The sequence below is a fragment of the Trematomus bernacchii genome, unplaced genomic scaffold (genome assembly GCF_902827165.1).
Source record: "Trematomus bernacchii unplaced genomic scaffold, fTreBer1.1, whole genome shotgun sequence".
Classification (NCBI taxonomy): domain Eukaryota; kingdom Metazoa; phylum Chordata; class Actinopteri; order Perciformes; family Nototheniidae; genus Trematomus; species Trematomus bernacchii.
Window position 1 is genome coordinate 10,348,941 of NW_022987705.1, and position 26,881 is coordinate 10,375,821.

The following is a 26,881-nucleotide window of genomic DNA, read 5'->3' on the forward strand; positions in this document are numbered from 1 at the left end:
AAACGGTTTTAATTAGGTCAAACTAAAATATGCGTCATATCCTGCTACGGTCCCGCACCAGCGCCTTTTCAGCAGGCGAATAACCTGACCCCCGGCTCGATGAGCGAACTATGGATAAATCAAAGAAAAGAAAAGTATGGGAGGAACACAGAGGGTTTAATTCTGCGTGGACAGAGTTCTATGCTTTCACAGCAAACGATTCGAGTTGTCAAAGGTGCTGCAGCCTTTACGTATCGAGGTAAAAAACGGAAGAGGAAGACAGCTGACGATCTTCAGTCATAATTCAATCACTTAAAGGTGGGGTAGGTAATTTTGGAGAAACCAGCTCGAGTGCGCTAGAATTTGAAAATACACAACCGAAAAAAATCTGCCTCTTCCTTACAGAGCCCCTCCTCCAACACACACGACCACCTTTAACTCTTTTTAGGGTGCAGCTATATGTTTTATTTATTTCAAAGTGGGTCCATTTTAATTGTATTTTTTTCCTTCAAATGTGCAGAGGACTCCCCAAGTGCTGTGTTTAATTTATTTTAAAGTAGGCCTGTGTATATTTTTTGGTATTCTCCTTATAACGGGCCGTCTCCACGGCAGCGTTAAAAAAATCTTGGAGGTGGGCGTATCTGAGGCTTGGGGATTTTTTTGCGATCAACCAATCACATGAATCTCCCGCCCGCGACATATGAAGCCAAAAAGCCCGAAGTAAACTGGATATAAACTCCCCAAAACAGGCGAAAACATACCACTGTCTCTGCCACCTCCCTCCATGCCTGGCTCCTCCGGTTTATATCCCGGTAGGTCTGGTCATAAAGCACCGGGTGATTGATTCGCTACCGCTAATTTCTCCTCCATGTTTTGGAATATGAGGAAATGACCTGCGGTCGGTCTCTCCCAGCATACACGCCGTTTGATTGGCTAGAGCTTGAACTGTCAGATTTGCGTACACGGGATTTGATTGGCTGACGCTTCCTCCTCAGCTTCAAAAGTTGAACATTGTTCAACTTTGGATCTTGAAAATCCTGAGAATCTCCGCTCGCCTGCCCACAATGCATTTCGGCGAAAGCGAAAAAAAGTGACGTCACCCCATTCAAAGTGAATGGGCAGAAGCGTTTCAAGATTTTTTAACGCTGCCGTGGAGACGGCCCGTAAGAGTTCTTTGTTTCTTATTAGAGGTTAACAGTTTTATTTAATGTAAATAAATAATAAATGCAAAAAAACTGTTTTTGTCTATGATGTAACAATACATACAACTTTATAAGCTATCAAGCTATCAAATATGTTTTGCGGCTCCAGACAAAAAAAAGGGTTGGAAAAGGGGGCAAAATGGCTCTTTTCGTCAAAAAGGTTGCAGACCCCTGTACTAGGCTTACTACATTGTTTTCAGTGGTGGAATGTACTTCTGAGTACATGAAATACTGAAGCACTTTGTGAGGCAGCTGTGATTAACCTAAGCATATATTTGTCATGCTTCAATAGAAGATATTGTTTTTTTATTTGACTTATCTCCATTATTTCACAGCTATAGGTACTTGTGTGTATATATTTTACCTGCAAAATATATGATAAGTTAGTAAAATAGTACAAATTGTTATGAATACACTTTCAACAGCTGCAACAGCAGAAGTCAAGGACACTAAACGTCTAGAAACTTAATCTCTTAACAGCGTTGACCCGTTTTCTGTTTCGGTATTGGCAAAAACACCTCTAATTTCTTTCTTCTCTCCCTTCGTTCTTTTTAAATCCATTGCAAATTTCCACCCCATGCCCTCCATCTTTGCCTACCAGCATCAAAACGGAAAAACAGGAAACAACAACATCCTCACTTATTTACGTCCACTCCCTCCTTTTTCGCTCTCTTGCAAATTAGATGACTTTCATTTTGTAGTCAATTTATTCCAGTGTCCTAGTTTAACATCCTCAAGCTCATGTAGAAACTACAGTTGTGCTTCGGAAAGGTTTGCTGCCATTAAGGATGATGGAGAAATACTCACCATGAGGACAGTTCTGTTGACGTATTAAGGTGTAATACGGCTGCAGGAGTGGAGAAACGACGCTGAGTATTATTGACTTTATTGGACTTAACCCTCACAGACAGAACACAGAACACTGACAACACTAACCAGAAGGACACAAACAAATATTTGCTTCTTATAAGCAGGTCTTATTTTCCCAAAGCAATCTATTTTCCTAAGGTCTATCACTATTCTCTGTTTCCAGGTTTTAATTACCAGCTTATTAGACTGTCGATGGGCGAAGGCAGAGAAAAAAGAGGAGAGAAGGAGAGAAAGCAGGGGGAAGGGGGTTGTGAAAAGTAGGACACAGGAATGCAAGGCTGCAAAATAAAAAAATCATCCCCCTTGCGAGAGTGAGGAGGGAAGAAATGAGAATGGCTTGTAAAGAGTAGACACTTGTAAGTGTGAATGCTGTTAGTGTATAAGGCGGGTTAGGATGTGTGTGTGAGGAGGGGAGAGGGGATGGGGAGGAGTGTACATTGGTATTTAACTTCACAAAAGGAGGATTCTGGCTGAGTCAGAGCATTTTTCCTCCCACTCCTGCCCATCACAACTATCCCCCAGAAGCAAAGGGGGAGAATGCGCAGAGAGCGAGAGAGAAGGGGGGATGCAGGGAGGGAGAGATTAGAGAGAGCAGCTATTATAGAAACAGAGTTGCACCGTGGCTAATGGATTGTTTCAGCGCTTCTTAACCTTTTTTCTTCAGCAAAGATGGAGTGATCCTCATCTGATAAAAAAAACTGCACGGATTATTACTGTGATTAAATTACTGTTTTTATATACAGCACAGTCATGTTAAAGGTAGGGTAGGTAAGTTTGAGAAACCAGCTCGAGATCGCTAGAATTTGAAAATACACAACCGGAGAAAATCTGCCACTTCCTTACAGAGCCCCTCCTCCAACACACACGAACGTGCACATGACCAATGAGGGCATGAGATAAGTTTGTGCACAGATGGAAGGCTGACAGGCAGGTAGGCCATCCAGTTATTTTAGCCGGGCCGGCTAAAATGATTGGTCGTACTTTTTACAGTACTACGGCTTCCACAGATGACAGATGGATTTTTTGTCAAAGCACTTAAGATATTCATTGCTATCGGGATGTTAAGAGCATTCCATGGAATATAACAAAAAGTGTATCTCGAGCCGGTTTCTCAAACTTACCTACCCCACCTTTAACTGTGTTGCACCTATTGCACACCTATTATTAATACTTTCAAAAAATAAAGGGATTTTTTATGATAAACACTTTCTTAAAATAAATAATGTCTAAGAACCAAATCAAGATGTATTGTGTAAGAAAACCGGGGAAAATATATTTGAACATTTTCCTACTCTTGTTTTTCTTATTATTATGGAAATAGGTGCTACTCATAGAGCAATTTCCCTTGACTTTTCACCGGTGTTGATGCATTGTCTCAGATACAGTTGTAGAGAGAAGAAAGAAAATATATATATATATATATATATATATATTGGCATTTTGGTTTTATTGCTTTTTGTCTCCCTCCATCTTTTTTTGATTAAACCAGACAGGTGGTGACAAGCACCATTGCCTCTGAAGCATCATGTTTCAAGGAACATGATAACATTTTCTATTTAATTTGCTTTGGATTCCTGCTATTGAACTCATCATTTGTGGCGTGCCTGTTACAACACCACAGCTGCTGGATTTCACAAACCTCCAGAAGCCAAGACACTATTGTCACATGTCTGCCCAGGGTACAGCTTTTTTGTTTGGCAATGCAATGATATTTCAACACAACCTCAAAGAAACCCAAATAACCATCACATACTCCTGACAGAAAACTAAAATATTATCTAAGGACAAAACTATTGTTCTTCTACAAAAACCCCTATATAAGATAAATAGACCTCAAATTGTCAGAATGAAGGATGTAAGAGATTGTGTTGCATCAGGAATGCATTTACTGTAGTAGTGTGTGAGAGTGTATTCTTGTAGCTGAGGATTATGGGATCCATTGGCAGAATAGAGCAACGATGCACTCTGCCATGCTAAAAGGGGAGTCCTTTGGCGTGTCAGCGAGTGACTGATCTTACACGAGTGTGTTTATATATACCGTGTGCATGGGCGTTCATGTGTTTGTTTGGCTGACTGTTTGCCTCTCGCTGGGCCACTTCCTTTCAACCACAATGCCTCAAGATTCGCCCCATCAAAGAATCATCTGCAAACTGTGGAGCTCCGTAATCGGGAGAGGGCCACTGATGTGTCCCTGGGCTTTCTCCACTCTAACTGAATCACACAGGCGGACGCACACAGACAACTGGGCTGCACGGCTTGGCTTTTGGAAGGTCACTCTAAGAATAGCATTCAATACATAAAAAAATAAGACTTGGATCCAGTGGAGAGCACACACTTAAATGTGCGTGCAAGCAAATGGACACATAGGAACATGCATTAATTCATGGGACCCGGGCGCACACCAAAGCACTCTGAATAATGTCTAACACACACAGATATGTACCACAGGCTGATGCACATAGCGTATATTTGTGCTCACCTAAAAGGAAAGCAAATTAAGCACTTCACGTCCTGCTTAAACCATCCCATGATTCACTGCTGAGAAAAGTGAGGCTAGTAGCAAAACCAGATAGATAGACCCTAAATAGCATTGATTCTCTTTATGCTTGAAAGGAAAGGCTTCTTGGCAAACCAAGCGATGGTTTTCTAAGCTCATTTGTTCCTCTAATGTGCTGGGAAGATGGTAAACGGCCTCGGAGAGATCCCTGTATTTGATAGTTTATGTAAATGCATCACACTTAATCACCAGTTTCTTGATAAAACAAATTAGTCATTTGTCCTGGTTTTCCCTTCACAATCTATCTTCTTTGACCTCCTCTCTATCAATCAAACACTTGCACCTATTATTCACTAATGCAACCACATAGCTGTTGTTGGATGCACATGCATGGCTATTGATCTTTTGACAAACTCTGAAAGTGTTTTGGTACATTTGAGTAAATACATTTATCAACCAACAATAGAGTCAAAGCTATATACAGCAAAATGGTAGTTCATATATTGCTGCTCATAAAATATGTTCCATGTCATTTAGCTGACACTCCAGTTAAAACCACTTACATTTAGTTCAGTACCATATACATGCCTACGGATGCAATTTGAGGTATTTTGCTAGCGGCTGGGGATGGAACCACTGACCCGCTGATTGGTAGACGCCCATTTACTACCTAAGCCAGAGCTGTCCCAAATATAATAACCCAAATTACATTGATATAAATCCCCAACATATAGCCTCAAATGCAGTAGGTCAACACATTTCACTCTTGTAGACTAGTAAAATTATTGTTTTTTTTTTATTTCCCTTTTGAAGGACCAAAAAAGTGCCATAACCATCGTCCCTTCTATAATCCCTATTTATGATTGGTCCGCTCCTCCTCTCCCCTGCTTTGTCGCCTCTCTGTCCTTGTCTGCACTACGATGCTCATCCCTGAACTCCAGCCTGGCAGACGGGTGAGAACACAGCTCCCAGCTTTAAGCATAGCCCATTCACTTAGGTGTAACCTTTGAGGTTAGCTTAACAGCAATGTTAGCTGTCTACCTAGTGCTTTGGCCTACCTTCAAAATCCTCTTTATGTCTTTTAGCCTTCTCTCTATTCTGTCCACTGGCGTCCTTTCAAGGAGTCCTTGCTTGTCACAAGCATCAGTGAATGTTTTGTTATTGGCCTAAAATAGTGTGTGTGCATGCAAATGTGTGTGTCTCTGTGTTTGTAAATGCAGGTATGAGCTTCCAGGCAGTACAGCTCTGATGTGAAGTGACATGTTGAGAGACCAAGCCCCTTGGACACTGGCTCAGAGAGGGAGGAGAATCAAAATAAAAACAGACATAGCCTTTATAAGCATTGCATTGTTGGAGAAGCCTGTGACATAAGATTTTCAACTACACAATTACTCTGTAGCTATGTCAGATTGACAATAAAGAACCTTGAACCTTGAACCCCTATAAAAAGCTACAGCACAACTGGATACGAGCAGCAGATGGCATGTCACGACACTGGCCTCCTTTCACTACGATGTCACTCAATCCTTCTTTAATCATGCATCACTTGTTATTATAAAGAAAGATACTCAGAGTATACAGGAACATATTCATTAAAGCTGGAGTCCTGTGACAAGTTGAGCCTGCAGAGACTAACCTGTCTCCTAGAATGAGAGGAAATCTCTTCCTCTGACTATTACCTACTTCATTGTCTGGATTTGGTCAATTCACCTGTCTGCCTGTCTGCTCAGCTTACCATTATGTGTCGCTCTCTTGCCTCACCTGACCTATTTGTACTCAGTTGTAATTGAGGGTGATTCAGCAGAGTCCTTGAACTGGAATACTGTGTAAAGGTTTTATTTCCAAAGAATAACTATACCATATTAAACCTTTCAGGCAGGACAGACACCCTTCAACAGGCAGGGATTCAGGGACTTGATGGTGACCAACACAGTGTGTTATAAAACAGAAGATGTTGGAATGCAAGTTTGAGTCCAAGGTCTTCACTGTACAGTAGGTCAATGTACCAACAACAACACAAATCCCAGTGATTGTTCTTCTTATCAAAAATATTAGAATGCTATGTTTAACAAAATTGCTTTACACAACAAGATTAAAGCAATAGTGTCAATATACGTTTAAAAACATCTAAATCACCGGTACCTATTTACTCTCAAAATGTACAAAAGCTGCAGATTATAGCTATACCATAGGGAATATTTCTACATTTCTAACAAACCTTTAGGAGCCCTACCCATGCATGGCGAGAACATGAGATGACTGGGTAATTATAGGGCCCTAACTAACTGTTTTTTGAGACAGATGTTGTGTTCGTGAATCTTGAAGCAGGTCAGACACCCAAACTGACTGCAAAATGAGACAAGAGGTCTCTTAGCCACAGCCAAGGTGCTCTGCTCTGACAACAGAGCAGATGGCTGTTTGTGGAAAAACAAACCAGATCAGAGAGAGAGTCAGAGGACGCTGCACATTCTCCACTCCGCTCATCTTCCTACGCAGATTGCCGTTTCATGTTGCCACTAGACACATGTTTAGATTTGAACAGAAAGGTAACTTACTTCGATGTTTTTTAACATATTTTTCAATTAACTTGCACCACTTGCACCACTCATTTTGTCTTAAAACGTGGTTATACTGTACACACCACAACATGCCTCTGTGTATGTGTGTCTGTTAGCATTATGTTGCAGTGACACTGTTGAACTGTGGTGGAGAACAGAACAATTGGGTGGATTCAGTTATTCCCATACACTACTCTGTGTGGTAGTGCATACAAGTGTATTTTTTACACATGTCTGATTGAGCTTTGTTGTAAAATTATTTTATGGTATCATGTTTCCAAATGGAGCACAATAAATGTAACTTGTTCTTCATGGTGCTCTCTTGCAACTTGTTTTGATGCTGTTAGATTGGATAAATCATAATGGAGTTAAGTCTTGACTTGCCTGAAAAAAAACTAACAACTATAAATTGAGTTGGTTCAGGAAATGGAGGGAAATAAATACATTTGTGGCACACTTCTTAAATAACATGATCTTACATTTGTTGGCTATGGGTAAGATATTTGTAAAGTTATTTTTTACTATGTCGAGTTTTAAGTTATCTCATTTGTGAATCCAAACCTCTGCGCTGTGTAACATGCTGAGATCCTAAGATGCAAATGATCACAATATTAATGCTACCGTATAAAACAATGACTTTACTTTCTGTAGCCTTCCAGCCTATCGTAGTATATTCTAAACAGATGGAGTACAGCCAAAAATAATCCATTCTCCTGATGAATACTCACACAGCAGACAGAGTAGGATCAATGTAATATCTCATCAAAAGAAGATCGAGTTGAAGCTAAAAAAAAAAGATTCACATTGGCGATGCCTTCATTGGGAAACATACTTTTAATCACCTCTAAAGTTGCACCTTTAGTTGAATACTTGCTGAAATGGTTATTTATTTCTGATCGCTTTAACTGTTTATATTCATGTGGGAATGTTTTACTTATACATAAAATATAATACACCCTTATTTAATTGTTTATCATAAGTTCTCCAGGATGCTGAGCTGATCCAATGAGAATAAACTCTCCTCAGGCTGAAGCACATTTTTGCGTGCATGCTAGGGCTGTGCAATTAATCGTATTTTAATCGCAATTACGATTTTGGCCTGCCACAATTACGAAAACAACATAATCGAAAAAAACTATTATTTTGCTTTGCTAGGTTGTGACAGTGCACTGCAACATATTTGATCTAATTAATTTTGGTCTAATTTATTTGTATTTATCATATTTATATATGTTTAGCAGCTTTGGGAAGTGCGCTCCAAAATATTTGTTGATCTTGTTTATTGGTATTTATTATTTTGATATTATTTATTTAAATGTATCATTTATTTAATTTTTTGTATTGGTTTTTCAGTTGAATTATACGTTCATACGTTTTTTCAAAGCCAATGAATAATCGTATTTAATAATCGTGATATCAATTATTGACCCAAATAATCGTGATTATGATTTTTGCCATAATCGCACAGCCCTAGTGCATGCTTTCTCTAAATCACACCAGAGACCAGCGTTAAGAATACATATAATTCCTTGCAGAACATTACATACATTACTTACCGACAGCTCATGAATATAAACATAGACAAACAAGCATATGCATGCAAACATATAGTGGCTCTGCTCTCAAACATCAACATGGTATGGGGAAAGCAGCTGTTTTTCCTCAAGCAAACATTCATATTCCTGCATCAATCTGAATGGAGTCTGGCAGGTAAACCATAAATATACTGTTGAATGTCAGTGAATTACTTCACATGTGGGATGGGATGAGTCTCTAGAAAAAAAAACATTTTTTAAAATAAATATATATACAGTATATTGTATTTTTTCGGTACTGTATCTCCACTATTACGCTCTACCTAAGTTGGTTTAAACAATGACTGGCAATTGTAATTTTTTCCAATTGATTAATGATTGATAAACCTTCCAACAGGCATCTGCACCTGCCAATTTTGGAGTAGCAACCATACACTGTAGAAGAGTTAAATATGAATTGCTGGAGCATTGAAACTAAGGAGGTTCACAGTCACCACACACTGAAGTATGGTCCATAAAATGAATTAAATGAATGGAACGCCATCCGTGATGTATTGTTCTTACAATACATCCCACTCTGCCAGCAGCATTTGTCTGCCCATGGCACACGGGAGCTGATATATGAAGGAGGTGCATTTATGGACCCTTTATGGATTTTACTTCAGGCAGTGTGAACTAAAAGTGGATAAAAACATCCTGAGTCTCTGTTTCTATAAAAGTTTATGTTGTAACCCCTAGCAACAGATATGAACCAGATCAGTCTATGGATAGGACTGGGGGAATAGCAGAATGGGAAATCTGATTCAGCGTGAAAGTTGAAGAGTCACCGGCATTCGTGGTTAGGCTGGATACAATTAATACCTCTCATATTTTCATATATGAGATTGCACAATATCATCATATTATTGTGATGTTGAAGTCACGCTCACGACTCCATCAGATTAAATCCATCATGCCCAACATGAATATTGTGTCGTGCAGCGCCTGTGGAATCCCTATTCCGCTGCAACATGTTCAAGAAATCACTTCTGTCACACACACGACATGTCAAATGACACCATCGGGGTGTCTCTGGCAAATAACGTGAATATTCAGTCAGCCTTTACGAAATGAGTAAGGAAGAAATAGCAGAGACTTGTTAAAAAAATAAAAGATAGTTTTCTTACCTGAGACAGTCCTGACAATCTCAGAAGTGTTCCTCAGGCCCACGAAGGAGAACTGGTAGAGCCTCCAGGAGCGAATGTCCCCAACCTCCACTGAGCTCCTCTTCCACTTGTACACAATCTCCTCCCTGGGGTAGCCATCTGAACAGATAAGAGCACAGTTACAGTGAGCTCTGTTAAAACAAGTACAGTGGGAGTAATCCATGCACAAAACGTCAGCTAGCTTGCAAATAAACTGTTCCAGGAAAGAAACATTATATAACAAACTTCTTACAATAAATGTAGTCAATCAGTGGCTTGGGAAAAATCCAATATTGATCTACTTCTTTCCACAAGTTGGATTCCAGTAATCCTATCACCTCAAGAGGGAGTTCTCCAGTTGTTTGAATCACAATAATACTCTTGCTAGTCTTACCCTGATTCACTTAGACAATGCAGATGCATTATCAAAATTGAATTATATTCGTGAGTATTGAATTAATTTATTGTGTCCACATTTGTATTAAATAGGTAGACCCTCCAGAAAAACGCGGGCTAAAATCCTTGATTATGCGGGCTAAAATCCTTGATTATGCGATTAAACATGCGGGGTTTTTATGCGAAATATGCGGAGAAGTTGCGAAATATGCGGAAATATGCGAAAAGTTGCGAAATATGCGGGAGGCGGAAAAAAGGTGATTCTTCTCCCACACCCTGTTACTAGGCTACTACTGAATGAAAGGAAGCCCTTTTAAAGAGTTCCTATGGTACACACACACACACACACACACACACACACACACACACACACACACACACACACACACACACACACACACACACACACACACACACACACACACACACACACACACACACACACACACACACACACACACACACACACACACACACACACACACACACACACACACACACACCTCCGCCTCATTCTGTTTTCATTTACCCGTTCGTTATCTGACCAGCTTCAATCTTGTATGTTCCAACACACAGTTGCACGGGGTGCAGAATAGTTTCCCCCCACTTTCGTGCAAGACATCTGCGTACTGCTTTGCCCGGTCTTTAGCAGAAATGTTCGTAGGCAAATGGGATGGATTCGATTTGTTCATCTTGGTCAGAGCCGTATAATAGTATAGTTATAATAGTATATAATAATAATAGTATAATAGTAGGCTATATAATAATCTATATGGCGCTGATCTTGTTGCTTTTCTCTCTCGTGTGAGTTCCACACATTCACTCTACGGTGTTGTTTACCTGCGCGAGCTGATGACATCACTACTTCACGTTAACTTTTTTTTTCCTCAATTTTGTGTGGAAAAATGCGGGGATTATGCGACCTTTTAAGAAATATGCGGCCTTTTAAAAATATGCGCTATTTTGCTGATTATGCGGTAAATTATGCGATCGCATAATCGCGTTTTTCTGGAGGGTCTAAATAGATGTTTAAAAGTATGTTTAATTTGAAACAGGGCTATCTGATGTCATGTTGTCTTCAGTCTAGTGATGAGATGTGTACAGCTGATTGAAGAGTAGCTTGAATAATGCACATAAAACTTCCCTCAGTTCGAACTTTAAATGGCTTTATTACTAAAGTGCTCTCAGACATCCAGTAATGCTGGACCTCAGAGGAGCAGCGGTGGAAGGATCTGCCCATTTGCCACATTACAGCCCGGCAGGCTTGGCAGTATGCTTTCTGCTTGCAATGCATCCAGGACAAATTATTGATTCAGTGTACTGTTGGGAAGCCAGAACAACAATGCTCCTGCAGCTCAATGTCGTAAATTATAATTTGAAAGTGTTCGTCTTGTTGAATCAGTTGCTGTGATTAACATACTACTGAGAATGCAATTTTGAAAGAACTAAAATGATATAGTGCATCGTGTGTGCCGATAAAACATTCTCAGAAACCACTGCGGAAGAGTTTGAACTAGAAAAGCTACAATGTTTTGTAGCATTTTGGCACATGTTGAGAAAATATGCCCGTGTGATAAATTGCTGCATACTGCTCCGCCTGCTGCCTCTGAGATTGAGCTCATGTAATGTACATCAAGCGATTTTCAAAGTTCTGAAAACATCCATGGCTTTCATCAAATTGAAATGAATGCTACTGTTCCATTTTTAGGCCTGCTACCCCCTCGCTTCCTCTTTCTTGTTGCTCTGGTGCTATTTAGGAACCATTCTCTCTGGAGAGTACCCCATGGTGCATTTCTCTGTAGATCTGAGCGGCCTCGTTAGTATAACTTACCCACACCGTCTTCTAACATACAGGAACTGACTCATTTGAACTCTTGTCACTTTTTGAAATGTCACTGTATTGACAGAGTGCAGGAAATCAATCAGTACTTTGCCTCCGGTCATTTAGCAATAAGACATCTAATATGAAATCCCTTTACTCAAATGCCAGTACATACAATAGAAGGATGAAATTGTTTGACCAATGTTAGTATTCGTCTTCATATTGTGACACTTATGCACAAACTGTACAGTAAATCCATTCATTGTTTTTCACGCATACGTCTATTATATTCACACATGACTCGTATTATTGTTTTGTTTTTTTATAGTGGTCTGATGGAATTCAAGAGCTTGGATTTGTTGTTTTGGCTTGTTGCTTAATTATCCCGTAAATGATGTTTTTGTTAGGCTCATATGTTGCCTGTTCATTGCCACAGCGTGTGTGTGTTTGAGATGAAACCGAGGAAGAGGTAAAACAGTAGGGGAACAGCATATGGCCAAACTTACAGCTTGAGAACTCCAGGGGACACGAGTGCTCATCCATTGGGAAGTTGTTCAGTTTAAGCTGGCATTCTGCATCAATAGTCAACCTGCCGAGACACAATATTTGCATCCACTTAGTTACTGTAGAAAAATTGTGAATATACTGTACATTTTAAATAAAAATAAAAACAATATATTACAAACTATAATTTACATGTGTTAGAAATGCAGGCACTAGCCTTATTATGATCAACAGAAGGAATTATTAATCAGAAGTGTGCTAAACCAAATTGATGTTTTTCAAGGGAACACACGCTTCTCTTCTTTTTCACACTTGAGGGAGTTTGCAGGCAAAGTCATTAAACTTCCCCTTAATGAGAGAATGACCTTAAATGACTTTACCCATCCATTAACGTGCTATTGTCATGTATCAGTGTCCTCCCAATCACAGCGGTCATCCTAATTAACCAGTGGTTACATTCTGAGTTCCTTAACTAATTAATGAAGTGAAGGGGTAGTGTGCTGCAAAGCAGAACATCCATCACGGCTTGATTGAGTCCAGAATAGTGCACTTTCTCTCTCATTATCACTGATGATATATTGTGCTGTCAGTCTAAACATCCGCTCTATTTATGATGCTATCCAAAACATGATAATAAGCACAATCAATATTTGCCTCCATTCTGTCCTCCTATCCTGTTTCACACCTTTTACGTAGTTCTTGTTAGTTCTCTCGGTTTACGATCACAAACAGTGTGTTGTCATATTAGTATTAAGCATGTACTCATTTCAATCTGGGCGGCTAAAAAGCAAACATTGTCTAGTACTTTCACTCCAGAAGAGCTGTAACTTCATGGTTATGATATTTGTCAAATCTCCTTTTCTTCAGGCAAACAAGGTAATATAGCAATATCTTTAATAAGCAAAATATCTATATGACAACAAAAACCTCCCCAAACATATCAGCAACTAAGGAAAATAAACAATAGCATAAATAGTGTTGCCTTTAAATCCATATGCTAGCCTAATGAGGAAAGTGTGCCTAAAAACATCTGTTTAGGGCAATGCAGGTTTTGCTGTTGTCACTAACAACACCTCATTCAGTAGGATACATTTCTTGCCCACAAATTAATATCACATTTCAAATATTACAATTTTGTAAATTGCCCTGGGCCTATTCAGGATAATCAATACAATGAATCATTTATAAAGTGAGGCCATAAATGCTGGGGTACTTTAGAATACCTTACCGTACTCGTATAGCTTGTGATGAATACTAGGAACAGCAGGAATCACCTCAGTGGCAACACATTGATGATAATTAAAATCAACAATTAAATGCTGCACAGCTATGATCAGTTCTTAGTCCAGTTGTAATGCTCCTTTTATTGAGTTGTTGAATTGTTGAGTCAAGACTTGTTTCCATGTATTTTCACTTTAATCTATTATTTCTTATTTATTCAGCTGAGACCACTACAATTAAGTATTTATGTCAATAGATTCTGAACTCCCCATCATCTTAGCTATCATTTCAATATTGAACTACACCCACCATTTAAAGCACCATGTATGAGTGCTACAGAATATACAAATCACTTATTTGTATAAATATCTTATCTCAGGCATCCCTAACATTTTACCTGAGGGTGTAGAGTATCCGACCGTCATTCCAGATTCTAAGCATGCGATTGGGCGTGGTGATCCAATGGGCATCGGCCTTCTTCGAGTTGCGGAAGAAAGTGTCTGGGATCCAGATCTTCCCCACCATGTTGCTGTTGAGACGCAGAACCTTCATCGAGCTGTTGAATTTCAACCTCCTGTCGTACCAGGTCTGAGCAAAAAAGATGTCGATGGTGTATTCCTGATGAAGGATAGAACACAGTTTTACCAGGATGTTGTGTTTAACTTTTAGTTTAGAAGCTGAACAGATTGTATGTAACACACTAGATGAAAGTTTCAGTTTGTCAGGAAATCCTTGCAAACAGTATTGTTTGCAACCAGTGCTGTCAACAATATGTGGCTTTTTACTTTGAGATGCAATGTGATCAAACCAAACTGCGGGCTGCAAAGACACGACTCTTTTTCTTTTGGCTGAGGGGATCTTTTCTATGCCAGTGGAAACTTAATAGTGGAACACATTTGCATACACTATTTTCTCAGACAAGATGGTTTCTATTCAGGCCAAGACGTTCTTTTGTCCCTACTAGAGACTTCTGTTGAAAGACCATCTTAACGCCCTCAACCTGAAAGTTAAATGTTCATCTGGGCAATTAATAATTCCCCTTGTTTGGCTCAAGTATTACCTAACCTCATAACCTGCTGCCTTGGCAGCACTTTGTCCTGAGCTTGACAAAACCAGTTCCCTATTCAGCCCCTGAGAGCTGTGTTAGAACGCACATATGAGCGATGGAAAGAGGCAAGTGCCGTTGCATCAGTTGAAGAGCTAAGAGCAAATATGTGATGTGGTCTAATGTGAGAGGGAAAAGAGATCCTGGGAGAGGGGGTTATCAGTCTCTTATTTATTTAGTTATTTGGATGGTTGAGCCCTTAGGTTCAAAGAGAAGTACAGCAGTCGAGAAAAAAAGAAATCTGAGGATTTGTGTGCAAGAGGGCATAGAGGCATTAACTTTCTGACAAAGCTTAGCCCAACAATAAAGCCTAAATCCATGCCAAAGAGCACTAAACGAGATTTGAAAAACAACATTTTCACCAGGCAACATTCCCATCCTTTGAACATCCTTTTTTGTACGGAGGAAAGGCAGACAGGTCAAATCCAATGATGAGAGAGAGATTGAATGCCTTAGGATCTTCATCTGGGCCCTGCTGAGTCAGATGAACATATTTCTTCCCCTTCAACAATATATTCTCTCGGATCTTTCGCAAAGCCACACTTCTTTCAGAAAGCTAAACGCATCCAAGAAAAGCTAAGAACTCTGAGCTCTAGTGGCTAAAAGCATACATTTATTATTCTTTCTCTTCTTCAAATCTCTCCCACTCTTTCTCTCTGTTCATCTGTCCAATCCATTCCCCCCTGTCTAACATGAGTTGCAATTTCGCTTTAGTTCAAATAACTCTGCATGATTACAAATAATGTTCATGCTTTGATGCTCTTTAGAAAATGTACCTACTACACTATATTTGTCACGTCATAGTGTGAACACACCGGCCCGACCGCGCATTATTTCAGTTCAGCGTGATGCCCTCGTCACACACACACATGCACCCGACTCCCTAATGTGAGCAAAAACACATTTTCTAACTGATCCCATCAATGCTTCTCTTCCACCATCACAGTGACTGCAGTTATTGAGAGTGGGTGTTTTAGCTAAGACTAAGTGAAATGGAACGCCACCACCATGTAGAGCAGACTGCTCCGCAGAATTACAATTGAAGTGGGTTCTCAGCGGGGACATGCCACAGAAAACAATGACACATAAAACAACCTCGAAGTGGGATTTGCAAGAGACTCTCATTTTATAATCCTTTTTTCTCTCCACTCCCCTATCAGATGAACAATTATTTTAGTCTGCACTGCAGGATGACAGCTGTACATTCTATTATTATTCCTCAGTTTTCAAACATAGCAATAATTAGTTGTGCATTGTAACACACATAACACTGCTCATCACAAACATAATGTAGGGTCCTCCTACCTTTATGAACTTGATGGCTGCAATTCAGCATTTCAAACCGTTCCAACTGTGCAATTATTATTTGTATTAATAGAAATATACTGATGTGTTTTTTTGGAATCTGCTATTGTACAAACAAGCAGTTCTCCCACTCATATTGGCTCAAACTGATCATCGGTTGAAAGAGTAATATAACAAAGAAACAGACTTGGCTAAGCAGAAATCACAAGCTTCTTACATCTAATGAGAAATTGTGTTAAAAACACATGTTTACTAGGTTAATTGTAATGTTACTTCAACAGTTGTACAATATTAACACTTGTGTGAATTTGTTCATCATCAAGGTTAACCTATACAAAACCTGATTTCCAACGTTACAAATAACAAATAACCAATGGTATGGTCATGTTAAGATTACTTAAATATTAGATAAAAAAGAAAAAGGTATCTGGACATAATAATTAAAGAACTGACTGTAATATAATAGTAATAGAATACAAACAGTAATTCTGTTGGTGAACACATTGACTTTCCACCATTTCAATGTATTCAATGTATTTAATTCTTGGCAACTAGAGAGTGCAAACATCTTGGGATTTGTCAATTCATGCAGCCATTTGCAAATATGCTGCTTTGAGATCTGGCCTGTGTGTTGAGCAACACAATTGCTCAACTGTTAATCAGGATGTTATAAGTGTCTGAAGCAACGCAGATGCAACCAATGAGCCTCATTTATCCATGTGGTGCAAAGGCCAGTGCAGTGGTTAAGTAGCAGATTGACACCTGCATTGTGTTGCAACACTACAAGGGCAGTGGGGCAGCATAGTGATTAGATGGACCCACCAATCCAGCATGACAGAAAGCATCTGCCCTGCTGCAGTGTGCTTGAGCAAGACACTGAAACTCTGCCAGAGAAGAGAGCTACTCTCCGGATCATTATACGCTCAGCTCACTGAGGAAAGAGTTAGGCTGAACTCACATTTTTATAATACAGATAAACTCCTTTAGTTATACATGCCATGTCAGGCTGATTATTGATAACAAGATGACACATTAACTCCATATTTCAGTATTACTCACCATATTGATGGCATTTACCGGCCCGATGCTGTTGACAAACATGTCTGTGTGGATCACTGTTGGTTTGACTGCAAAAAAAGCACAGAAAATACATTTTAGAGATGATTTATCATACACTTGCACAACAAGTTTCAGGAGTGAAATGATAATGCTTTGAATACGGAGCTGCTATAAAAACATCACTGCTCAGCTAGCTTTCAGTTTAATGCCATGTTCAAATCGAATATACAGCTATATGATTAAATCATCACAAAGAAGGTTTGAATTATTGCAAGCTGTCTGCATAAGGTCAGTAAAATGCAATGTTTTATTATGGAATTAATTTTTTTATCCGGCTTCAATTTCACAATATGAAACATCATTCTAATTTTGCTACAGGCAAAAGCAACCAATTGATTTTATATAACATATCAAGCCAATATTTTAATGCCAAATGTAAAAGGGAAGCAAAACAGAAAATTGTTTTTTTTGGTTTAAGAAATAATGATGTTCTAACTGTCTCTTGTGATTGGCGGTCGAACTTTTCAATCCGTTGTTGCTGCCTGTGGCTACAGTATAACAAAGGTTGGAGAATTCATATGTTGATAATATCTGGCCCTATTCATGTAAGGTCCACTGTACAAGTTAATGACATTAGGTTCACCCGGACGTAAACTTAAATTGTCCAACTTTAATTTGACCACCCTATTACATTATCATCATTCTACCACGTCTAGGATACATCAGATAGTGCTGAATAAATAGAAACCCTTGTTCTTTTGAGTGCAAGCAGACTACATCAGAGCCTACAGGGCCAACTTCATCTTCAAAAAGGCTTCCTGCCGACGTCAGACAATCACACGCTTTGTCTGTATTCAGGGCCTGCCTCCTGTCCCATTTACCACAGTACCTTTGTGCCTTCTGCTACATCCCATCCATCCCTTTCCTACTCTTCAATGCCTCAAGCCTGTGAGCACCTCTTGAGAACAAATCAGTTACTGTCTTTTCTTACTGACCTGCTGAGACGCGCATTTAGGTTAGAAGTGCCCTGAAATCTTGACAAAGATTTGACAACGATTTCAGGGAAGATTACAATTCTTAGCTCCCAAGAACAAATATGTCAGATAACATTACAGCAGCAATGTTAAATGTTGCAAATGTATCTTTTCGTCATGTATTCACTGTCAAATGAATGCTCTGTCAGATGCTCTAGTCAGCCTTGGTCAGTTATTTGCTGTGTAATGCGTATGTTTATGGATGACTGGAGAGGAGAGTAAGGTTGAGAGATAGCTATAGTGAGTGTGAGAGATATACAGACGGAGTGAGTGCAGGTTTGCATCCATTTTTCATGTCACTCACAGGCAAACATACATACATACATGCATTGCAACCTGTCCAAACTCACAAACACACACATGATATATCAGTGAGTGGCATGGAAAAGAGTGCATGTTATTGAGTTGACATACTAAGAATGTAGAATGTATGTGATGCAGAAACGATGTAATACTGGACTGGATTATTAGTAAATCACATACTACAGTCATGGCATGAATAGGACACTAATTCGCAAAAATACATGGCAAGTGGATGTCTTTCATAAATGCAATACCGAGTGACAAAGAAACATCATTTTAAGAGGCCAGTGAACACAGTGGCTGTGCTAAGATTGCTAACTTGCAGTCAGAGACAACATATTACATCCCAACATAACCACTACACATGAATATTGGTAAATACCTGATCTAATTAACTCATATTGTCCAAATACTGCACCATGCATGAGTTATCTAGACCTATTAATTAAACTCACTGTAATGCCTTACAGTATGTCCTTGCATTTGCTCTTTATATGTGTGAGTTATATGGAACATCATTGTATTTTAAAAGGCACTGTCCTTCATCAGCACCATGTGTGTATTTTGATTTAAGAATACACGTTTTCTCTCTCCCTCTCTTTCTCTCTCTCTGTCCTATTTGCTTCAGTGTTCATACATACAGTAGACTCTGTGGGCATTAAAATTGAATGAGCATCACGATGGACTTCAAAGGGAGGCTGTGGCACAATCAGCAGTGAATCTAAATCCACAGCATTGCATCGCTGTGAGGAGTGGAGCAGAATCTTCACTTTGCTTCAGTATAGTTGGTTGGTTGGTTGATTGGTGGATCAGATGACAGTATAGCCAGCTAATTATAACCCCTCTGTAGCTGTGTTACTTGGCAGCAGCTGGAATGCCAGCACTGAGCGAGCGAGATCATAGCGTGTTTGAAGATGATGGTTAAGACGGTGGCAGCCAGCCGCCCAGCTTCTCGGCGGCTCTCTGGGCTGAAGACGCACCTCAAAGCACATCTGAGCTGCTCTTCAATTTATAGCACAAGCCCACTTCTAAAGTCTTCAGAATAATGATGCTGCTCTTCATGAAATGTGTCACATCATATGTAGCATTGTACATACTGTACAGAACATGAGGGAAACATAAAAGCCAGTTTGAACATCCATGTTACTTGGCTGCTTTCATCTCCATCATTTTAGTCAATTCATTAGTCATGTTTTAAAGCTGCATCCTGTCAATTCTCTGCAGTTGTTCATCGGTCTTGGTCATTTGTTTCCCTACTTGGAATGATTAGCCATGTTTACAATAGGCTAGCCATTGGGCTACCCTTGTGTTGCACTTGAGATGCTTTCTAATTGGCTGGTTCCATCAAGGAAGGTGAAGAAACCTTGGGGGAGGAGAGCAATAACCTCTCAGTGGCAGTTTTTGAAGAATCACCTTAGGTCAGCAGTGGAGGACCGCAGCTCATTCCAAATGAGAAGAACACATGAACAATTCCCAAAAATTGATAATCGTTAAATATAAGGCAAGTTCAGAACTCCTTGGTTATGCCAAATGCCACAAAACCTCAATGTGACAAATTAAATTCCAGCAATGAGGCCTTTGCGTGTAGTATCCCTTTCTTTATCGTCACCATATCCAGTCTGCCTCTGCATGGGCATCGATCTAATAAGGGTCAAAATGCAATAAATTGTTTTGTTAATAGGTAAGTCTAAATGTTGGTGAATCCAAAAGGTAAACACCTAATTGAAAACCTTTTTTCTTTCAGAAAAAGCAATCATCAACCTCTTATAAATGAGTCGGTTAACTGCAAAGAATATTATATAAAGCTTTTCAGTCGAAGACTACTTGTTTGGCCAAAGTTACACAATATAGGTCATTGTTTTCATCTTTGAAAGGTGTATTCTGCAGAGGTGGGAGTAAGTCCTACATGTGCAAGTCATGAGCAAGTCTCAAGTCTTAACCTACAAGTCTCAAGCAAGTCCCAAGTCACTGTGGTGAGAGTCAAGCAAGTCAAGTCAAGTCATTGCTCAGGTCAAGCAAGTCACAAGTCAAGTCATACGAAATTCTGATGAATTCCCCCAGTTTCCGCATTTAAATCGGTTATGAAAAGTTTAGTTTTATTTTCAACATAAACAGCAATGGAGAGTGGGGCGCTGAAATGATAACCCTATAAGTTCTAAAAGGGCTCTAAAGTGATAACAGGAGTACAACACAAATATTTTACATCAACATGTTAAGCCTCCTGCCCTGGCTCCCCTTCAGCAGGGTCACAGCATGTCTCCATGGTCTGTCTAAGGTGCTCCCATATGACACTGTCTCATTGTTTTCCTAACTGTGTCTGTGCACAAAGAAATATTGCATCAAAGCCAATACAACGGAATAGTGTATGTACCAGGGCGCATGATATGTATGTGTGTGTGTTTGTGTGCAGACAGTGCGACATTAAGATTAAACACATTTCTTTCATTTGGGAACACCCACATATACATATGGAGTTGACCAGATGTGTGTAAATTACTGTTCATGGTCATTTGAAAACAAATGCCGTTGTCGAACACACACAAACACCGAACACACACACACAGAGCAGAGCAGAGCTGAGCAGAGCACAAACACACCCACACATCACACCTTAAAGGTGGGTAGGTAAGTTTGAGAAACCGGCTCGAGATACACTTTTTGTTATATTCCATGGAATGCTCTTAACATCCCGATAGCAATGAATATCTTAAGTGCTTTGACAAAAGATCCATAAAAAATGTCATCTGTGGAAGCCGTAGTACTGTAAAAAGCATGGCCAATCATCTGAGCCGGCCCGGCTAAAATAACTGGATAGCCTACCTGCCTGTCAGCCTTCCATCTGTGCACAAACTTATCTCGTGCCCTCATTGGTCATGTGCGCGCTCGTGTGTGTTGGAGGAGGGGCTCTGTAAGGAAGTGGGAGATTTTTTCCGGCTGTGTATTTTCAAATTTTAGCGATCCGGTTTCTCCAAAATTACCTACCCCACCTTTAAAGTTCAGGGTAATCAACTGTTAAAAACATACTGTTCAAAAAAATGTTCTCCAATAAATTGATGTTTTCAAAGTAAATGGATAATCGTTTTTAATAATCGTGATATCAATTATTGACCCAAATAATCGAGATTATGATTTTTGCCATAATCGAGCAGCCCTAGTCTTCAGTACCGGTGGCAACATTGTCACCTGCCTGCACTCATCTCTGAAACCAGACCATGTAAACAGGTTGGTGTTTCTAGCAAAAAATCTTTAAGAGATGAGATGAGCAGCCCAACCAGCATTTGCCATGGTGGCCAAAACATTTTTATTTGGTCTTAAATTGTAGTTCAACATTTATTTCCTGTTACTTCTGGACCATGACGGTGGGCCAGCCTTTAATGTTTAACTGAGTGGAATATGTTGAATATGCTTTACCAAAATGTTGGCTATATGTTAAGGAGTTTTCAGGTTGTGACAGTGCACTGCAACATGTTTGTTGATCTTGTTTATTGGTATTTATTATTTTGATATTATTTATTTAAATGTAGACATGAATGTATAATTTATTTTATTTTATTTTGTATTGGTTTTTCAGTTGATTACCCTGAACGTATAATTCAACAGTTAAAAAGTTCAAATTATTATTTGTATTTGTTTTAAAGTACAATAAATGGATGTTTTCAAAGTCAATGAATAATCGCATTTAATAATCGCAATTACAATTATTGACCCAAATAATCGAGATTATGATTTTTGCCATAATCGAGCAGCCCTAGCGCTGGTGCTGCACTTCTCAGAGGCGGAGTTACACGTCCCGCTGCCTCCTGGTGCTGTAGCTATTTCATGAAGTGAATGAGAGTCCGAGTTCGAAATATATCTAAAATAATGTATGGACTGCCATTTCCCAACATAAACATTACAGTCTGCAATGAAACGGCTGTCTCCTGTGTGCTCCACTTCCTACTTGGCGCTCCGGTAACTTTCTCGTGCAAACGAGATACAGTATCTTTTTTTTTTTTTCATTGCCCTTTAGGGGCTCCGTACAATACAAAAACAAATGCAAATATTTAATTTTAAAAAGTAAAGTCCTTTCGAGTCATCTGTCTCAAGTCAAGTCTCAAGTCATGAATACCAAGTCAAAGTCAAGTCAAGTCTTTTATCAATGTTAGTCAAGCAAGTCTCAAGTCCAAAGATACGCGACTTGAGTCTGACTCTAGTCAAGTCATGTGACTCGAGTCCCCCACCTCTGGTATTCTGTTTTAATGGTGTGTGTTTCATATGACAGTTGCTGTTTCCCTCTTCAAGTTTGTGTACACTACCGCAAGACAAAACACTGCATTTGAGCAAACAAATGGTAAGAGTTTCATCTGCAACTCTATGACATAAACTGATAAGACGATTTTTTCCAAACCATTCTTGCCATTTCCTACTTTAATACAGCACTACCCTTTGCCCCTACAGAGGTAGGGGCGAAGCAACTCACGGCTAGCATATAGAGTGATAAATCTGTATCTTTCTGTAAGAGTATGTAACATATTCTGACTTGAACCCGTTTTCCCAGGAATACCGATCCATGAATCAAGTATTCAAGGGTACTGAATATCTCCATATTCTGCTCGTGCAGATGGACGTGACAGGCTTTAGGATAAATGTGCACTTGACAAGGGAGCCCTGCCCAGCTGTCTGTCAAAGTGAAGGGAGTAAGCTACTTGTCTACTTCTCACAAGACAAGGCTTGCAGCGCCATGACGGACCGCTCTCCCAACCATAATGCATGTATGTACACAAACACACGTACACATTCTTTATAAAGAGCCCGGCTGCCTGTCATCACACAACACACAAACACACACATAGAATGGACCCAGGCAAACACACAAGGACACAGTGTACTCACCAGCATGGCGTAATAATTAACTAAATTATGTGCATATTAAACACTCAGTGTTTAATTTTAACAGCCAGTGATTAGATCATACTGTATATGGCGTACCATTTTCCTTTGGTGCCTTTATGCAGCAAGATTCAAGTATGTATTACATATGTATAAATATTAGGGCTGTTCAATTAATCGTATTTTAATCGCATTACGATTTTGGCTTGCAACGATTATGAAAACAACATAATCGAAATAAAACGATTATTTTATTTTATTTGTTTTTTAAATTTTTTTATTGGTTTTTCAGTTGAATTATACTTAAAGTTCAGGGTAATCAACTGTTAAAAACATACTGTTCACATTTTTTTCTCCAATAAATGGATGTTCAAAGTAAATGGATAATCGTTTTTAATAATCGTGATATCAATTATTGACCCAAATAATCAAGATTATGATTTTTGCCATAATCGAGCAGCCCTAATACATATGTATATGTATCAAGTCACAAGAAGGTCACAAGTCTGAGCTACAGTATCCAATCCTTGACTTTGTGTTTTTAGTCGCTATCAAGTCAGTTGTCCATTTAGATTTAATGCCATGTAGAATTTAAAACAGTCAAAATAAAGTAGACTAAAATAAATGTCTTGACATGTTTTCCTGTGATTAAGATTGTTGTTCACAATGTGAATTTAGTTTCAAATGCAAACAACAGCATAGATTCATTTTGCTTTTCCTGAATAATGGCCCAAAAGCATTTTCAACCTTCCTACACAACACTGTTGTCTCAGCTTCTTAAAAGTCAACGTGTTTTATTTACTAAAAATGCTCTCTGTAAGTATGTGTCACTAGATAAGTTTGTCTAAAGTGTCTCCTCTCAGTTTGTGTCTGCAGATCATGGATAGTCTTCAATGAATGACAACATGGCAGGTTCCAGGCTCCTTCTAACAATCAGCAAGTGACATCAGAGATTATATGTCCCTATTTTCTACAGTTAATGCGTAAAGTGCTTTTCTATAGCATTTTGTTCAGGAGAATGAGTGCTCAATTGCAAATGTAGCAATGCACGTACAACTGTAGGTGTATTTCTTTATGATTCTGCGACTAAACAGATCAGCACCCACCTCCAATGTCAGGCCTTAGCTTGTTGTCATATCCGTCTAGTAGGCTGTTTAGGATGTGTGTGACGTCACTCTCGATCACTTTGGGAGTCAGCACCCACGTCTTGTTAGCGCTCTCATCATCTTCCTCAGTCTGGAAGGAGCTGCAGGAAGGAGAGAGAAAATAAATCAAGCAATCAATATATAGCCACGTGTCTTATAAAAAAGCAACACAGTGAGAAAAATGTCTGAATTATTTATATGATTTATCGTGAAACAGAATAACTCCAAGTTGCAGCAATGTCATCTCAAGACGATTGTTATCATGTATTTGTACCATATCAGGTGAGACTTGCCTCAGGTCTTTGCATCATATTTGTTAATTTGTTCGTAATCCCCTTGTTCTCAGTTTATCTGCGCCATAGAACAATGTCAAGATGTGCAGAAATGACATAATAGAGACCAATCATGGCCTAAAAAGGACATTATGCTCAGTAAAGTGGACATAACATAGATATATAGAGAGCTTATGGCCATTGGGAATTATGCTGTCTCCTAGGGGATGGGTGGTTAGATAATTTGGAGAATATATATCAAATCAAGTTTATTTTCAATGGAACCTACATCACTACAATTGTGTTGGTAATGCTTAATTTAGGTAATGTGGTTGCATAGTCAGCAACTTTGTTAGAATCAGTCATGCAAACTCCCATCAGTTTAGACAGCTAATGTTAGCATTAGTGTAGAGTAAATTGGACATAATGTTAAATGCCCACCTGGACGGCTTCATCATGAAGATGAATATATTCCTCTGTTAAGAATAAAGTTTAATTATGGTCACACTTTTGAGTTGTGTTGGCTTTCTTCAAAGCAGCCAGCTGGGATTTGATCAATGTTTATTTATATAGCCCAATATCACAAATGTTACATTTGTCTCAGTGGACTTCACAGTTTGTACAGAATATCAGTATGACAATACGACACCCTCTGTCCTTAGACCCTCACAATACGACACCCTCTGTCCTTAGACCCTCACATCGTACAAGGAAAAACTTCCAAAAAATGAAAAACCCCACAGTTTAAAGGGAAAAATGGGAGAAACCTCAGGGAGAGCATCAGAGGAGGGATCCCTCTCCCAGGACGGACAGACGTGCAATAGATGCCGTGTGTAAATCGAAGAGATAATATATTTAATGAAGGTCTATACATTTACCCAAGCTAGGTGTTACTACTACAATAAGTAAAATGTAACTAAAATGACTTCGGCAATGTGGGATTACAGTCTTCCCACTGCTTCGCAAAATGGCCGGCCCTTCATTGCATAAACATGACAGGAAAGTCTAAACAAATGTTAGAAATGCATATACTACTGTGAGGCCCATAGTTGAAGAATTGACAGCCTCAGCTCCATTCATTTGAATAACTTCTTTGTTTTGAAAAATTCTAAGATGTCAGTGTTGAGGAACTTGACGTCACATTTGTTTTGGTGAATCAAGAGTGTCACTTTTAGAACCCCCCAAGCTTCTGTGAGGCTAGACAAGACAATCCAATTGTGCTAAGTTTACTTGCTAAGTTCAGAAGTCTCAAACTGAAAAGATAATGATGCTTCAAAAGCCCCTGACCACAAATACCACCCTCACAAAGCAGTGAAAGTTGTTCCAGTTTTATCCTACAGACAAGTGGGATTTTAGAGAATTATACTTCTGGAATAAAGGTTTTGTCTCTGTTACATAGACATTTTTTTTAATGTCTTGAGACCAGAATAGACATGAAGGTATGGCAAGGCATAAGGGCCAATTAATATGCTGACAACAACATGTCGCCAGGTGTTAATCTTAATATTAATACACCAGCATTCAACCATGCTGTTTTTAGGGGGCTTTTTTTTGGTTATGTTAACTAATGAAATACAAAATATTTAATGGAATATGGCTGAAACACATGTTTTACAGCTCCTTCAATTTGCGCAATATTCCTTGTTTATGCCTTAAATAGAAGCCTACTTCACTTGTTACAAGGGAATGTACCTCAGGTGACCAAAGACTTTGGAATCACAGAACACAGAAATCAGAAACAACTTAACAAGACAGAAGGGAGAGACTCAAATTAAGAAGGATTTTGAGAATTTGCCAGTAGCACAAAAGAGCAACAGTGAAAAAGTTGGGATCTTTCGGCTTTAGAGAATTGAGAGGTAAAAATACTTCTGTATAAAATAATAAAGAACCAGTAATGGTGAGAAAAGAAAGACACCGTTTCCATGGTAAAGTAGAAGGATAGAGGCTGTGATAGCTTTCTCATGTTCTTAGGCTGGGTGCAAGGAATAATGTTTTGACCAGTACTCTTTCTGAGACTGCAT

The 26,881-nt window shown here is 39.1% G+C and overlaps 1 protein-coding gene across 2 annotated transcripts in view; it reads right to left on the reverse strand.

Moving 5' to 3' along the window:
• The window catches only part of gabrg2 (gamma-aminobutyric acid type A receptor subunit gamma2), a 57,247-nt gene that overhangs the window by 24,733 nt on the left and 5,633 nt on the right, over positions 1 to 26,881 (reverse strand). For both annotated transcript variants that reach the window (XM_034140434.1, XM_034140431.1), the window contains exons 2-6: positions 24,550 to 24,689; positions 17,238 to 17,305; positions 14,166 to 14,386; positions 12,550 to 12,632; positions 9,808 to 9,945 (exon numbers count right to left, since the gene is read on the reverse strand). In XM_034140434.1, coding sequence (XP_033996325.1) covers positions 9,808 to 9,945; positions 12,550 to 12,632; positions 14,166 to 14,386; positions 17,238 to 17,305; positions 24,550 to 24,689 — 650 coding nt within the window. The remainder of the gene's footprint in view (positions 1 to 9,807; positions 9,946 to 12,549; positions 12,633 to 14,165; positions 14,387 to 17,237; positions 17,306 to 24,549; positions 24,690 to 26,881) is intronic.